This window comes from Myotis lucifugus, unplaced genomic scaffold (genome assembly GCF_000147115.1).
Source record: "Myotis lucifugus unplaced genomic scaffold, Myoluc2.0 scaffold_10, whole genome shotgun sequence".
NCBI lineage: Eukaryota > Metazoa > Chordata > Mammalia > Chiroptera > Vespertilionidae > Myotis > Myotis lucifugus.
In genome coordinates, this window is record NW_005871058.1 from 14,566,654 (window position 1) to 14,583,294 (window position 16,641).

A 16,641-nucleotide genomic window follows, 5' to 3' on the forward strand; every position below is an offset into this window, starting at 1 on the left:
GCCTCAGGAAAATTATTTAACCTCATTATAACTTTCTTCAGCTCTAAGATAGGGTTAATGATGATTACTTATAGGGAGGCTATGAAATTTATTTATTTATTAAACTAGAGGCCCAGTGCACAAAATTTGTGCACAGGTAGGGTCCCTAGGCCTGGCCGGTGATCAGGGCCGATCGGGGCCTTCCGGCTGCTGGCCAGGGCCTTCCTTCGTTCTGCGCCGCCCCCCTCCCCCCGGTGGTCAGCACATGTCATAGCAGGTGGTTGAACTCCTGGTCTCCCAGTCAAACTCCCGAGGGGACAATTTGCATATTAGGCTTATATATATATATTTTTTTTTCTATTTATTAATTTTTAGAGAGAGAGGAAGGGAGAGAGAGAGATTGATTTGTTGTTCCACTTATTTATGCATCCATTGTTTGTTGCTTATATCTACTCTGACAGGGAATTGAACTGGGAACCTTGGTGTATTGGGATGATGCTCTAACCAATTCAGGAACTGGGCTATTTAAATAAGATAATGGACTGGTATTATTATAACAGTTCCTGGTAGCAATTAGTAGCAATTATTATTAAAGCTAAAGCAATAGTTTTGAACTTTTATCCTCAGGTAAGTGATGTCACTTTTGATAACTATTTTAGCTATATAGAAATAAAAAATGATGTGGGGTGCATTTAAAATAAAATGATCTCCTCATAAGTTTTTAAGAGTTATTTTTAAAATGGTTTTGAAATAATCTGCAAGCATTATCAGTCTTCAGTTGTCTGATATTTCTCTAATCTTTGCAGAAAAAGTAAAGCAGCTATTAGAGAATTAAAGACTAGAAACTTCTGTTTAGGGAAAAAATATTAAAGGTGAATTAACTAGGTAAAGTATATAAATGGAAGCAGCTTTCTCTTTTACTTTTAAGGAATTGTCTAGGAAATTTTGGTTGAAAATGAGTAGAGATTTTGTTATAGATTTGTTACAGTTTATGTCTATTGCAACCATTCCATTTCTTAATTTATCATTCATATAACTGGACTTAATTCCATTGTTAAAGCATAGGCAAAATTTAGCTCAGTGGAATTTAGTTGAAATTTAGAGATAGTCACATCTTGCTAACTTGCATAAAATTTCAGATAAGACAAAGTTTTCAATTCAGAAAAATCAACCTAGTGCTTGTTTTGTTTGATAGAGAAGCTGGTAGGTAATTTTTTTTATTATATCTCAACATTTAAATGTATCAATAATAGTCCGTTCTTTACTGAGTTTCCAAGAAATAGAAGGCATATAAAAGGGAAGAAATATGAATAAGTTAGAAAATTTGAGAGATTATTTATTTATTATTATTTTAATTATTTCATAAAGGCCCATTCATAATGAAGTAGAGATTTTGGTTTTGTAAATAGGTCATATAAAAAACATGAATTTCAGTATGATCCCCCTTTAAGGCCAAATTCATCACATAATTGCATTTTTCTAGATTACTTGGCACATTACAGACTCATCAGAAAGAGCTAATAGGTCAATTCAATTTAATATTTGCTCTGTTGTTGCTATATACAAGGCATTACACTAGGTACAGTTGGGGGATATAAGATGAGCAATATCTATTTTCAGTCATCGCAGACTTATGTTCCTTTAGGGAATATAAGAGGAATAAGTTATTTCTAGATGGAGAAGTGAGAGGATTCATTTTATGCTTTAAAGCAGTGGTTCCCAAACTTATTTGGCCTACCGCCCCCTTTCCAGAAAAAATATTACTCAGCCGCTGGAAATTAATTTTTTTTAAATTTTAATAGCAGTTACTCATTGCCCCCAAATGCACCTGTGGCCATCACCGCCCCCCCGGATCGCTGCAGCGCCCACCGGGGGGTGGTAGCGCCCACTTTGGGAATCACTGCAGTTTAAAGGAAGAAGGGTTTCAATAGGAAGAGGTGAAGGCAGCACAAATTGCATAAGCAAAAGCACAGAGATGTGAATGTCAAATTTTCACAATGGTGAGAAACTCAAATTGTTGGGAATCAGAGGAGAACATAAATTAGGGTCAGATCATAAGAGGCATTTAATATACTTTTAAGGAATTTTGAAATTACTCTGACAATGATGGAATCATTGAAGATATTAGTCACACATGAAAAGATTAAAATTTTCATTTGAAATTATTACTCTAAAGGCCATGTGCTAGTTGATAGAATGGGAAAGATACTGAAGGTTGAAAGATAGTTAGGATGTTAAAAATAATCTTGGTAAAGTACAATGGGGGCTTGACTTATAATTAGGACATTTATTTTCAGAAAATACAGAGAGTACAAACACAAGATTGCACTGATAAAACCATAGCATCTGAAGCAAGGACATGGAAGCAGCAGATGTCAATGTTGACTATCAGTCCAGCTGTTTGGGAAGATGGTAGTGACAACAATACAAATAAGACCCACAGTAGACATGGAGAAAATGAATTTGATTTTAAGTTGATTTAGAGGTACAAAAGGGTAATCTAGAGAGCAGTGCTCAGAAAACAATTGAAAATGTGAATCATAGGTCAGAACATTGGTTGAGTCAAGAGAGAAAGATAAATGAATCATCTACATAAAGTTGGAATTTAGGGTCAGGTGAAATTGAGAAATGATTGAGGAAGGAAAGAAAATAACACTTAAGCAATGCCTTAAAAAATCTTTGCATTTAGCCCAACTGGGCTCAGTGGTTAGTGTTGACCTATAAACCAGGAGGTCACTGCTCAATACCCAGTCAGGACACATGCCTGGGTTGTGGGCTTGATCCCCATTGGGGGCATGCAGGAGGCATCCAATCAATGATTATCTCTCAATCTCTCTCTCTCTCTCTCTCTCTCTCTCTCTCTCTCTCTCTCTCTACCTTTCTGAAAGTAATAAAAATATATTTAAAAAAATATTTGCATGTGGGGGCAAGAAAAAAAAAGAAGTAAAATTACAGTTAGAGAATGTCTAAGGGAAGGTTTCAAAGAGGAGTATACACAAATGGGTCTTTTCCGCTACTTTTTCTCCTTCACTCTTCTGTATCACCTCCTCTAGTACCTTTATGTACTCAAGGCAGAAATCTGGGGTCCCCTCTCTTTTGCCCTATCTATACTAATAAAAGGGTAATATGCTAATTAGACCAGAAGATCTTCCGGGAGACCAGACGTCCTTCCAGACAAAGCCATGGTGTCGGGGCTGAGGCAGAGGCAGTTCGGGATGAACAGGCTGGCAGGGGCAGGGCAGTTGGGGGCGATCAGACCAGCAGGCAGAGTGGTTAAGGACGATCAGGCAGGCAGGCAGGTGAGCAGTTAGGAACCAGCAGTCCCAGATTGCGAGAGGGATGACCGACTGCAGGTTTAGGCCCGATCCCATAGGGTCCCAGATTGGAGAGGGTGCAGGCCGGGCTGAGGGACACCCCCCCCCCCCGACCAAATTTTGTGCACCAGGCCACTAGTCTTCAAATATATTATTAAATTCTCTAGATTCTATTTCCAAAATTTATTGTAAATTAACTTGCTTCTCTCCATAGCCACTGCCATCATTCTAATCCAAATCATAATTTTTAAACAATACTATCTGCAACAACATATTAAATTCTGGTCTTCCTGTTTCCACTCTTGCCCATCTACAACCTGTCACACACCTAATAGTCAGGGTGATCTTATGTAAATGCAAATTCAATATTACTCTTCTGCTTAAATTTTTCCTATGTGTTTCCATACAGTTAGGATGAAAACCAAAATCCTTAACATGACCTGTATGATCTTGCCTGTTCTTTTGACTTCATTCTAATTACTTGCTACTTTCTCTTCTCTGCTACGGTTCCTGGTACCTAATCCTTCACCATGGCACAGTAACATGACATTTGGAGCATCAGAGAGAGAAGAGAGCTCCAGTTAGGAAAAGAGGTCATAAACACAGGAATGAGCAGCAGAAGGGCATCGGGCTCCTCAAGTTTCTGGATGACATCAGAGCAATAATTTTAAAATTCTGAAGAAAAATGACTTTCAATCTAGAATTCTATGTACCCCAATTAATTAAGTGCAAGGACGAAAAGAAGACTTTTCAATCATACAAGTTCTTGGAAAATATTCTTCCTGTGTACTCTTTCTTGGGAAGTTGCTAAAATATAAGTGATAATAGAAGAGGAGGGGCAAGTTAGAGGTCTAACAGGAGATACACCTGATTAGAGGGCTGTAGTTGAGACAGCGAACACCATGCAGAGAACAAAGGCATGGGAGTCTGCAAGGAAATCTCCAGAGAAAAAGGAGCCTTGGTGCATTACCCTATTTGTGTCAGCATTGGGGAAAAGCGAGTGATGGTATGATAAAACTGGTGGAGCAGTTTGAAAATTTAAGGAAAACAATTTTTAAATAAATAAAAAATGAAAACTCAGATACTTTTTAAGTACAGAAAATAAGATTTTATATGAGAAAAGTGAATCAAATTCTTTGGTTTTGCCATAGTTGTATGTATATAACTAATTATTGACTTAAATAAAAGTATACTTATAATTATTATTTCTTAACTTAGACAGACAACACCTAAATATTTAAAAATGATTTGCCAACAGGAACTGTGGATGGTGGAGAAAGCTGGGGCTGGAGGCTGTTACTTCTTGTTAGAAAGCTTTCAACACTATTTGTTTTCTAAGCTACCATGTTTCCCTCAATCTAAGATGTATCCAACTATCAGAAGAAACATGTTTTTATTTATCAGTGAGGGGGAAAATGCTGCCAATCCATTATAATATGTAACAGATGACTTTATACATATGTATGCTTCTTTGGACCCAATTGTCTTCCCTCAAAATTCATATGTTGAAATCCTGATCCGCAAGGTGACTTTGGAGATGGGTCTTTTAAAGAGATAATTAAGGTTAAATGAGGTCATCAGAATGGGGCCCAACTTCAGTATGACTGGTATCCTTAAAAGAATAAGAAATGACACAAGGTCTGTGCAAGCACAAAGGAAAGGCCACATGAAGAACACAATAAGAAGGTGGCCACCTGCAAGTCAAGGAAGAGAGGCCTCCCTCAGGGAAAAGCAAACCTGCCTATACCCTGATCTCGGACTTTTACCATCCAGAATTGTGAGAAATACATTTCTGTTGTTTACACCACCTAATTCATGATATCTTATTATGGCAGCCCTAGAAGACTAATACAGGTATGTTTTGGTTTACATAAAAATTAAGTTGCTCAAATTACAACAATTCATATTGTCCATGATAATCATATGAACTTTGAAGAAAGCAATGAGCTGCTTAGGAATAACTTTTCAAACTTTCTTTGCTTTTTTATTTTAGAATTTGAGTTCTATGAGAATCTTCTATAATACCCCTCATTCTAACTAATTTAGGGTAATCTAGATAAAAAAAACATATCATGACTAGCCTGGCCGGCGTGGCTCAGTGGTTGAGTGTCGACCTATGAACCGGTTTGATTCCTGGTTAGGGCACATGCCTGGGTTGAGGGCTTGATCTCAGCCAACCAATGTTTTTGTTTTTTTTTTAATCATTGATGTTTCTGTCTCTCTCTCCCTCTCCCCTCCTCTCTGAAATCAATAAAATATATTTAAAAACAAAAACAAAAAAACATCATGTGTACTTACCACCCTCACCCACTTTTGTTTTGGTTATCACATGTGCTATGTAGCATTAGAAGCAATAGTTTAGATAAGAGATCAGCTATTATTTGTCTGTTAAAGGCCAGTAATAAACATTTTTAGTTTCTGTGGGACAAAGGCAAATTTTAAAGATATGTAGATACTTATGTAACAAGAAATAGAATACATGTCTACATTTTTTAAAAATGGAATTCAAAATAATTCTTTTAGGGAGTGATGCAATTTTATTTAATTGGTGCTCAAAGTTATTTTTTCTTATTGTCAAATCAATTGCAATTGTTCATCTGTTAAAACAATTCGTAGCTTGCAGGCAGTACAAGTGGTAGGCCAGATTTGGCACATGAGTGCAGAGGTTAAGTCATCAGCTTTCGTTGCCTACTCCTGAATTTTAGCTCTGACCTCATGAGAAATTGTGGCATTTTTACCTGGGTCATGGCTGCCTGTACACGGTTATGAAATTGAGAGAACAATCTTTTGGCTTCTCTCTCTGTCCTTGATACAGAGTGTAGTCCCTGACCAGTAGCACAAGGATCACCGGGGAGCTTGTTAGCTATGCAGACTTTCAAGCTGCACCCGAGGACTGAATCAGATCTGCATTTAAACAAAATCCCTAGGAGATTCCTATACACATTACACTCTGAGAAGTACTGCTCCAGCATAGAGCACTCTGAGAACTGATCTAGCAAAATCCAATGAAAGATAGTTCTCCAGACACTTTCAAGTGAAGCACAAATATTTAACTTATTTATCCAGACGTTTTCAGGCAAAGCATATTTTACCTGAAGGATCCAGATAACTACATTTGCTTTTTATTTGCTCCTGCACTCTGGTGCCAGTGAAAAATGACTTTTTTGAAATTCAAAACAAAGTTTGATTCCAACCTAAATTTAATCCACTCCATTTTTATTCTTAACTTCTATGAGATCATAACTCGTCCAAGCAGAGTACAATTTATCAGAATGTACACATTTTAAACTGCTAGTGGGCCTGTATTTACAAGATAAAGCACATGGTTCCAAAGGAGATATTATATTCAGATAAATAATGTATATTTTAATATTGGCTACGTGGTTGTAGACAAATCCATAAGAGTATTGAAGCTCTTAAAGTTTATTCTATTATCCTACCATGTAATAATTTGTCAAATTAGACCACAATGAAATAAAAGAAAGTCAGAATTTATTCAAACATTAAGGTTGCACTTACCATTTCTTACTGAAGCAAAATCCCACACTAAAAAATAGAAATGTTAAGATTCTTCAGTTACTGGCTAAATTTACTCACTGAGAAAACTATGGTTTTTTTTATGGGTAGTCTGATGCATGAGTCTCTGATATGTAACATAACCGTAAGTGTGAAATTCTATTGAGTTCTTGAGAAATTGTCCTTAGATCCATGATTTTGGCAAGTTCCCAGAATGGGAAATTTGCTCATCTGAAAACATACTGGTAATCCAAAAACCACTCTCATAGAGACACCTTTGTGGAAGACATTTCTCACCCACCACTAGAATGGCATATATTTTTTACTTATGTTGTTTCTCCGATTACTGATGTATTTCTTTGTTTGAATTGAGCTATCTGGGTTCTGTCTTTTGTTTCTCTTTAGATTACTGGAACTCATTTCAGGAGATTCAACTTCAGTTTGTGTTTTAATTTCTGAGAAAGGAACCGGTAACTCATTAGATACATACATGCACCTATAAAGCCATCAATTATTGCATCAGATGGTATACTAGATGGTCTACTTCACCTCAAATATAATTCCAGCATTGCTGTCAACTTTAAAAATAGGAACATTAATATGTTTTTATTAAGCAAATGAGTTAAACAAATGAGTTATTCAGACTAGATATTAACACATTCCTTTTTTTTTTTTAGTGTTCACAAATTTCCTTCTATCAGATATTTGCAATGGCTATAAACTGTGTTATTTCTTAGGGAAAACGATCAGTTCTGAAATTATAGTAGAGGAAAAGTAGTTTTGGCGAAGTAATCCTATTTTTGGTGAAGGTGATTGGATCCCTGACTCGATTTTTAATTTATCAAGCACCTTGGTTCTAATAAAAAAAAAACCCACAAAAATTTGTATCTTAGCCAATTATTAGAACTGGTAGAAGTTACTGGTTATGTAAAAACCGACCGACACCTTGGCTCTACCTACATCATACAGGACTTTGAGTTAGAATTTGAATTTTCAAGTTTTTATTTTAAAGAGGAAAGTCTGGCAGATATGTGAGTGTACTTCATCCACATTTCAATCTAAATGTCATTTAAAAGCCAAGATAATTGCTACCCACTGTGCTGTACACTTCTGCTTTGTGTAAGGCTTAATAACAATCTTAATTAGGCTAATTTTAGTCAGATTAATACTTGTGTGTGTCAGCACTAACTACTAAATGCCACATACGGCAGGATTTTAATTAATGCTAAACAAAGGAAATACTCATGATGCAAACATTTTTGAACTAAAAAAGGCTAAATGAAGTATGTCCAATTAACATACAGATAAATCACAATGATATCACTGATTCTAAATTTTTGGCAAATTAAGGTTGACTTTGAAATAGATAGATCCCCTCATATGTAATGTTAGGAAAAATACAGTCTTGATGAAACTGAGCATATCAAGCCTTTGTCTTTCACAGTTCTGGAAGTTTTGGAGATTTTTTAAATAGTACTATGACATCCTCCTTGATTTCTTTAAGTGATAAACTCATGAATGTCATATATTGAGTCAGAAGCCCCTCTTCGTTGCATTGTTTATCAGATAGACTTTACAAAGGTAAGTTTAGTTTTTCCTTATTAAATTTTTAGTTTGACCAACTGACTGAGATTTCCCCATTCCTCACTCTTATCCTGGGCTGTGATTATCCACATCAAACACTAGGCATTGGCATTGTCTGCACCATCTGCCTTCTTACACATGACAGTCCTGGAAAGAGAATGACTGAATATGGAAGGGAATGGGGGTCTAAGGAGTAACTTTCCATTGTGGTAACAAAATAATTTTTTCATTTACTTAAGAGCCTTATTTGAAAATAACAGTAAGGATGCAAAATTAACACTGATAATTTAACTTATATCACCTAATAGCTATGCATAGCTGGGAATTGGAATAATGATGATGATGATGCAATGACTTGAGAATTAGAATAAGTGAATTCAAGTGACACATTATCTTTGAGATTCTTGACCTATCACATGCTGGTTTATCATGAGTTTAAGTGGGATCCACATATGAAGGTGCCCAGTTTCAAATTAAGAACTAATAAATATTTGTTTAGTCATAATTTATACATATATATCACTCACATTTTTAAGGTACTTGACTTCAAAGTGGCAAGAAATTTTAATATTAGACTAATCCAGTTATGTAAATTATGATCATAAAGTGCCAAAGGTTTGTGCTTATTTGTCCTGATGAAATATAAGCTTTTATAATCATAAGCAGAATATGGAAAACTTAAACATCTAGTTTAAAAAATGAATATCATCATACTTTTTTATATTCCCATAACAAAATATTATGCAAAGAAATGAATAAGCATGTAAGTGAACAAATGAATGAAGTCCGGTTCAGAAACAATCTAACTCAGTATTCTGTACTTAGTAGAACTTGGCTCAGTTTTTTCAAATGAGTCAAGCTTTTTCTTTTTGCTGCCCAACAACTGTTACCAATCTTGAAGGGCAGTGATAATTCATTAACATCAAACAGTATATCAGATAACTCTGTCAGATTCCATATTCCCTCTATCTAGAAAAATTTTGTATCTTACTTTAAGCACAGACATGATTTCCACTATATAAGATTGGAGAATTGTCCAAGAGAAAGTTGCTTATGTTTAAAGTAAATTTCAGATTTCCTATTCTCAGGAAGGATTTTTAATGTAGTACTTTCAACCATATTGTGAAGCATATTTTTCCAAAAGTAGCCCAATTTAAGAAATTCTTTTTTTTGTTTATTTTTTATATCTTTATTGTTGAAAGTATTACATAGGTCCTCCTTTTCCCCCATTAACCTCTTCCAGCACTCAGTTCTTCCTCTCCTCCCACCCCCTGAGGCCCTCAGCACCCCATTGTCTGTGTCCGAGAGTTATGTTTATATGCATACAAGTTCATTGGTTGATCTCTTCCCACTCACCCTCCCCTCCTTCCCTCTGAGGTTCGACAGTCTGTTCAACAGTCTGATTCTGGGTCTATTTTTGATCATCAGTTTATTTGGTTCATTAAATTCCACATATGAGAGAGATCATATGATACTCATTTTCCTCTGACTGGCTTATTTTGCTCAGCATAATACCCTTCTTTTGTAATTAAGCAAAATTGGAAGTTCAGACTGGATTTTCATGGTACTGTATAAGACTGCAAAACTTTGCCATTTTGCAATATACATTTACTTCCATGTTGTCCTGCATTCATTCTTTTTTAATTAGCGTGGTGCTGAGGGTATGTACAATATCTTACTTTTCTATCTTCAAATAATGCTGGGTATTCACTAAATACAGGTTTGGGGATTTCTATGTTGTCATACACAGAAAAAACACTTTTTAAGATCTAAGGATTGCCAAAACCTATTAATATTTCTAGTTTGCCTAACCCTATTACAATAGATAATGCCAGGGTTTGGCTTAGGAAATAAATCAGAAAAGGTTATGTACTAAAGGCCTCTATAACTGAAGACAACAAAGTAAGATAAACTAAGGTAAGGTTAGTCACTTTGAGTTCTTTCCAAAAACAAATCTACTCTGTGATGTGATCTGGAGTAATCTTGTTGGTATTGTTAAGTAACAGGTAGCACACTAAAATGTAACTTCTATAAACAGAGAATCAGCAAAAAATATGAAAATGGGCTACTAGAAGATTGCATGGTCTCCACAGATCTCTAAAAAGGAGGAGTTAAGAATAAGAACGGGTTAACAGAGAGAAAAGAGCCCTTGAAACGCCTGGCCCTGACTATTTCAAGGGAATTATTTCTCAAGTAGACAATAAGACATCAGATTACCATTATATAATATTTCTTAAGAGTTTCCAATTCCCTTTGCTTTCTGTTTATGCCTACCAAACAATTGCAATTGATGACTCAATACTAGCTAACATTTGTGGAGTTTCACAATGTGTCATGACTGTGCTCCAGGCACTGATGTCATCCTGAGTGATTTCAAAAGTCTTACAGAATAGAGGGTTTATCTAGGGTGTACCCCTCATTGCCAATAATAAGTGAATCAGAAGACAAAAAAGGTTAGGTGGCTTTTCAAAGTCACCGAGGAGCAGAGTAAGGGCTGAGATCCAGATCTCTGATTCTTAGACTGATCCTGGTTTTACTGTATCAGGACCTGTCTTCTTGCCCATGTCAGTGCTCAGGGAACACAGGGAGAGGAGAGTGTGATCAGAATGGGCTTTAGCTCCTTCTCTCCCATTTCAATCAGAAAAATATATATCTTATAGTCCATTAATTGTGTTCTAAGTATAACATCCTACATTTTTTTTTAATCCTCATCTGAGGATATTTTTCCATTGATTTTTATAGAGAGTGGAAGAGAGAGGGAAAGACAGAAGAAATATTGATGTGAGAGAAACACATTGATTGGTTGCCTTCTGTATGAGCCCCGACCAGGGCCCAGGCTGGGGAGGTGCCTGCAACCCAGGTAAGTGCTCTTGACCAGAATCGAATCTGGGACCCTTCGGTTCACAGGCTGGACACTCTATCTACTGAGCCAAACCAGCTAGGGGTGTCCTAATTTTTTTTTTTTTTTACTAAAAGAACATGAGTAGAGCTTTTACGTTCTTAAGCATCATAACAACAACAAAATGGTAATGATATGAGGCAAAGGATGTATTAACTAACCCTACTGTGGGTAAACATTTCAAAATATGTGTACCAAATCATCACATCATACACCATAAACTTACACAATGTTATATGCCAGTTATATCTCAATAAAGCTGGAAAAAATGTTGGAAAATTATTGCTATATACCTTACTATTTGAAAAAGTACTATACTGAAGCTGTGAATTAAAGTACTAATTTTTCATAAATTTTGCTACTGGTTCAGAAATTAACTCTTTAGGTTCATTACTTATGTTAATTTTTAAGAACATACTCAACATTGACTTAGGAGTGAGGACTACTTTACTTGAAGAAGGATAGGCCATTTGGTGGTACTGGAAGTTTCACCATGTCTTTCTATCAGGTGTGTCTACTGAGAAGGCATAAAAGAATGGGAGGAAAATGGGCCAGACACCAATGTCTGCATAGAGATTACCTGCTATCACTCTCAAATTCACCTTCTACCCAATTTGTCAAAATCAGACTTTCCTTGTAGAGCATATCTCCAGCTTAGAGCTCAGCAGAGTGTATTTTTATTTTAAAAAGTTGCAAATAATTTACTTGTAAATTGTACTTACAAATGCATGCCAACAGAAATGGTCCATCTCTCTTAGAGGGAAATAGGCAGGTGCTGAAATATTCCATACAAGGAGCCAGAATTAATAGTGGCAGGATGCTGGTGACATTCATGACTGCAATTGGCAGAAGAAATCCATCCAAATTCAGGTTGGAATTCATGGTCTGCAGATAATATCCTGAAGGAATCTATAGTTGCGGGGGCAAAGGAGCAAGCATTGACACAGTGGTTTAACTTTGGAGAAAGAATCCTGCAGCAGATGCCTTGTCTGTAACAGATGATCTGAATGTTCCCCAGGTCTTCAAGGTCCCAATTATGAGCCCCCAAGGGCAGTAAGAGCTCTGTGTAGTCTACTGACAATACTACTGATTCTTTATGAAGGAATCTTTTGTCATCTAGTCTATCTTCTTAATTTTCCTATGAAAAGTAAAAATGGCCCTACTTTTGTGATTAGGATGACACAAAAAAATCAAATAACTTCAGTTTTACATATACCTTTTCTTTGAATAATAAAGCAAAAACCAGTAGAAAGTATTAAGTGTTTTGTTTTCACTCTGAGGAAAAAAGCTTGGGGTTAGAATAGACCCTTTAATAGTAGTTTAGTAGCATGATTTTTTTCCATGGTGGAAGCGCATAACTTGTTAGAGGCTGCGTTTGTGGATTGGCCTCATTTCTAACATGAGCCAAGCAACATGAGAAAAAGACATACTTATGGCTCTACTCTCCTTTTTAAAATTTTTAAAAATTTCTTTTTTTATTTGATATATATATATATATATATATATATATATATATATATATATATATAATTTTTTTTCTCTTGGTGAGTTCCAGAACATTTCTTCCTTCCTTCCTCCCTCCCTCCCTCCCCCTTCCTTCCTTCCTTCCTTCCTTCCTTCCTTCCTTCCTTCCTTCCTTCCTTCCTTCCTTCCTTCCTCACTCGAGGTTATTTTCCCATTGATTTTTGGAGAGAGTGCAAGGGATGGGGATGGAATGGGGAGAGACAGAGAAACACCAATGTGAGAGAGACACATTGATTGGTTGTCTCCTGCACATGCCCCAACCCCAGGGCTGGTGATAGAGCTTGTAACAGAGATATGTTCCCTTGACCAGAATCACACCCGGGACCCTTCAGTCCATAGGCCGACACTCTATTCACTGAGCCAAATGGGCTAGGGCTCTCCTCTCCTTTTAAGTCAATGTGTGGCACTAGAGAACCAGAAAGGGAACTACATGAAAAAGGTTTGTATAATAAAGTAGCAGATAAGGAAAAAGACAAAAGAAAGAAAGAAAGAAAGAAAGAAAGAAAGAAAGAAAGAAAGAAAGAAAGAAAGAAAGAAAGAAAGAAAAGAAAAATGCTCTGCCTCACTCCAAGTCCTCAAAGTTGAGTTAGAATGTCTTCATTTTTATTTTTTATTTTTTTTCTCTCTTTTATCTTCTTTTTTTTTCTTTTTCCTTTTCCTTTTCTTTTCTTTTCTCATGTATAGGGCGTAATGTCATAGGAAGGCCATAGTATTCTGCCACCCGTGAGGAGTAAGCCCAAGTTGCTGTTGGATGTGTTGTACACAGAGAAGCCATTCTTCAGGCGCTCTGCTCTCTCCACACCCAAGAATGTCTTCATTTTTAAAATAACTCAAGTACTAACTAAAACTCTAAGCCTAACTTGGAACCTCTTATATTCCGAACCTGTTGTTAGGTTATAACATCAGAACTAAAGCACATTGTCATGGAGAAGGGGTCCCTCTACACTTTTCTAGTTTATGAACTTTGTTGGAATAATCCCATCTTTATCATTATCATTAGGAGCAGAGAATTTCTTTAATTCCCAGTAGCACACAAAGCTACTAAGTGTCTTGGAGGAAAAGTCAACCCGAGGCTTGCTCTTGAGGAATGGATTCTGCAATTTTTCTTAATAGTGTGGGAACTAACTCAAGATTCCCATCTTCCCACCATCCTGGGAGGGCAGCCTTGCTCAAACATCCAGATGATAACTTCCCATTTGAAACCTTCACTAACTTCTCTATCATCAATTGTACAGTTTGAGAGGGTATAGAATCAGTCATAAGTCAGTACAGCTGTTAACCCACCAGTTGTACAATGAGTCTATTGCTGTGTAGGAATGAACCACATTTTCAGTGAGATTTTTTTTCTATCTCTATAAAATATGTCCTGGTGATAATTTATCTTCCAATCTTTAATTTGACCCATGGGGTTGTAAACAAGGATGTTTTGCTTGGGTACAGATGGCAAAGGTGAAGGGAACATTAGCTAGTTCAATAAACTTATTAGGCACATATCGCCCAATCAGAGGGAAATGAATGATGTATATATATTTTTAAAAAGTGCTGGCAGCAGAACCACTATAAGACTGAAAGGCTCCCAGCACAACCTGGAAGTTTCTGTTACTGATTTCAAGCGAGAATTATTGTTAATAGGAATAAAGTTATTATCAGCATGAATCACAGACACAGAAACCTGTTAACTTAATAATGTGGCAAATGTACTATTAATCTTTAGTGAAGCAATATTAATATATTGCCTAATCTAAGAAAAGGCTCCAGTGTCTTAAAAGCTTGAAATCATTTTGCTTCTGCCTCAAGTTGTGAAATCATCCCCTTTTAAAATTTTAAATACTTTTACTTCAGACAAGCCTCCAAGTATTCAGAAATAATTGCTATCAATAGAGATTTATTTTCACCTTTGAATAGCCAAGGAATGTCAAATGGCAACATCATCGGCCTTCATATCAACATATTTTTAATGTATGTCTTGGAACTGAAGGTTAATAATGGCAACTAAATTTAAAATGTGAAATTCTATGATGTTTTATTCTTGGTTCTTTGATGATTTTTATACTGGTGATTACTTCTTCTGGAAGCAAAAAACTAATTCCAGCCTATCCCAATGGAAGTTTCCTTAGCGTCTCTTGAGTACATTCTAATTATTTTCTTTGAAGTTTCTGATAAACATGACTGCATATAATGTGGAACCTATATAGTCTTTATTTTTAACCCAGCTGCAAGAAAGGCATTGTGGGTAATAGCAGAGTGTGGGAGTTGATATCAGCTCTGTGTTGGAATGGGCGCTATGCCACATACTAGTAAGGTGACCTTGAGCAAGTTGCAAGTCACTCAATGTCTCTTGAGTCTCAGATTTAGGATGACAGTATGAGCTATGTAGGCTTGCTGTAGGGATTAAAGTAGATACTGTGAAGTCATCTTTAAGAAGCTATGACACATATAGGTTGTCAATAAGTATTCATTTTGGTTCTTTGCAATAAAATGGGCCCCTAGATTTGGTGAAATGCTTTCAAATTAGTTTATCAGAATTTATTGTAATTTGTGTCAAATTAAAAAATATATGACATTTTTCAGAGAAGGCTCAGTCAAAAGAAATACCAGGTGTCACTACATAATGAAGATAAAGAATCAGTAATTTGTGTTACTTGTAGAGAAAAGTCAAGGCCAGCTATAAATCACTTAGTGATTTTGTGCTCATTAATTTTTTCATTCTAAATTATTTTATGATATTAATTATCATATATATGGGTAATATTATTGGGTTTTTGTGCCAACTACTATTGTGGAGTCAGGAGGAAGTTTGAATCTACTCAGTCAGCCTAGCTTTCATGCCTGTTTAGAGTAAGGGTCACCAAACTTGTCTATAAAGGATCAGATAGAAATTATATCCACATACAGATTCGATTTCAATTACTCAGTTCTGCTGTTTTTATAAGTAGAACACAGTATGACAAACAAAAATGGCTGTTTTCCAAGAATGGCTATGTCCCTCCAAAACCACTTAATTTTTCTGAGCCTCAGTTTCCTTTTCAACAAATTAAGTGGTTGAGTAAGTTAATCTCAGTTTCTTTTCAGCTCTGTGGGTCTATGATATATCAATACAACTCACTCATTAGCCATCTAAATTCCAAGTTGGGAGTTAGCAACAAAGACAGTCCCAAATTTCTTCAAGGATTTTTGTAATCATTTGATATATGAGAATATATTAAGAAATCATAATATTGCCGAAACCGGTTTGGCTCAGTGGATAGAGCGTCGGCCTGCGGACTGAAAGGTCCAAGGTTCGATTCCGGTCAAGGGCATGTACCTGGGTTGCGGGCACATCCCCAGGAGGGGGTGTGCAGGAGGCAGCTGATCGATGTTTCTCTCTCATCGGTGTTTCTAACTCTCTATCTCTCTCCCTTCCTCTCTGTAAAAATCAATAAAAATATATTTAAAAAAAAAAGAAATCATAATATTTCTTCACAAGTATGTTAACCTTTGAGCATTACTACATCAAAAATTGTTTAAATCGTATACATTATAAAAGATACTTTGGATTTAGTGTTTTTCCTCTGATTTCTCCACAGCATAGGGACTGGCTGATTCACCAAGGAACTGCGAGTGGGTAGGGAGAGAATCACTTGCTCATTAGTACTTACACTTAAGCGTACAGTGGGGGTGGTACTCAAATCAGTCAAGCTAGCTACTTGTTAGTAGCAGTTTTTAAAGGCTTAATGAGGGAGGAAGGCAAAACCTTTGGCTAAAGGGAGGTTGGGTAATTGCTCATAGATCTCATATTTTTATTTGCTGCTCTTCTGCCTTATAACTATGCACTCTGAAGTATTG

The 16,641-nt window shown here is 36.2% G+C and overlaps 1 protein-coding gene and 1 non-coding gene across 2 annotated transcripts in view; both read right to left on the minus strand.

Annotated features, from left to right (window-relative positions):
- SLC15A5 (solute carrier family 15 member 5) overlaps window positions 1–16,641 on the minus strand; it is a 76,068-nt gene that overhangs the window by 29,479 nt on the left and 29,948 nt on the right. The window contains exon 5 of the mRNA XM_006084293.3: window positions 12,015–12,201. Within this exon, the coding sequence (XP_006084355.1) occupies window positions 12,015–12,201 (187 nt within the window). The remainder of the gene's footprint in view (window positions 1–12,014; window positions 12,202–16,641) is intronic.
- On the minus strand, window positions 13,493–13,621 carry LOC111824997. The gene has a single exon (XR_002828102.1). It is a non-coding gene; the product is annotated as a small nucleolar RNA SNORA11 (small nucleolar RNA).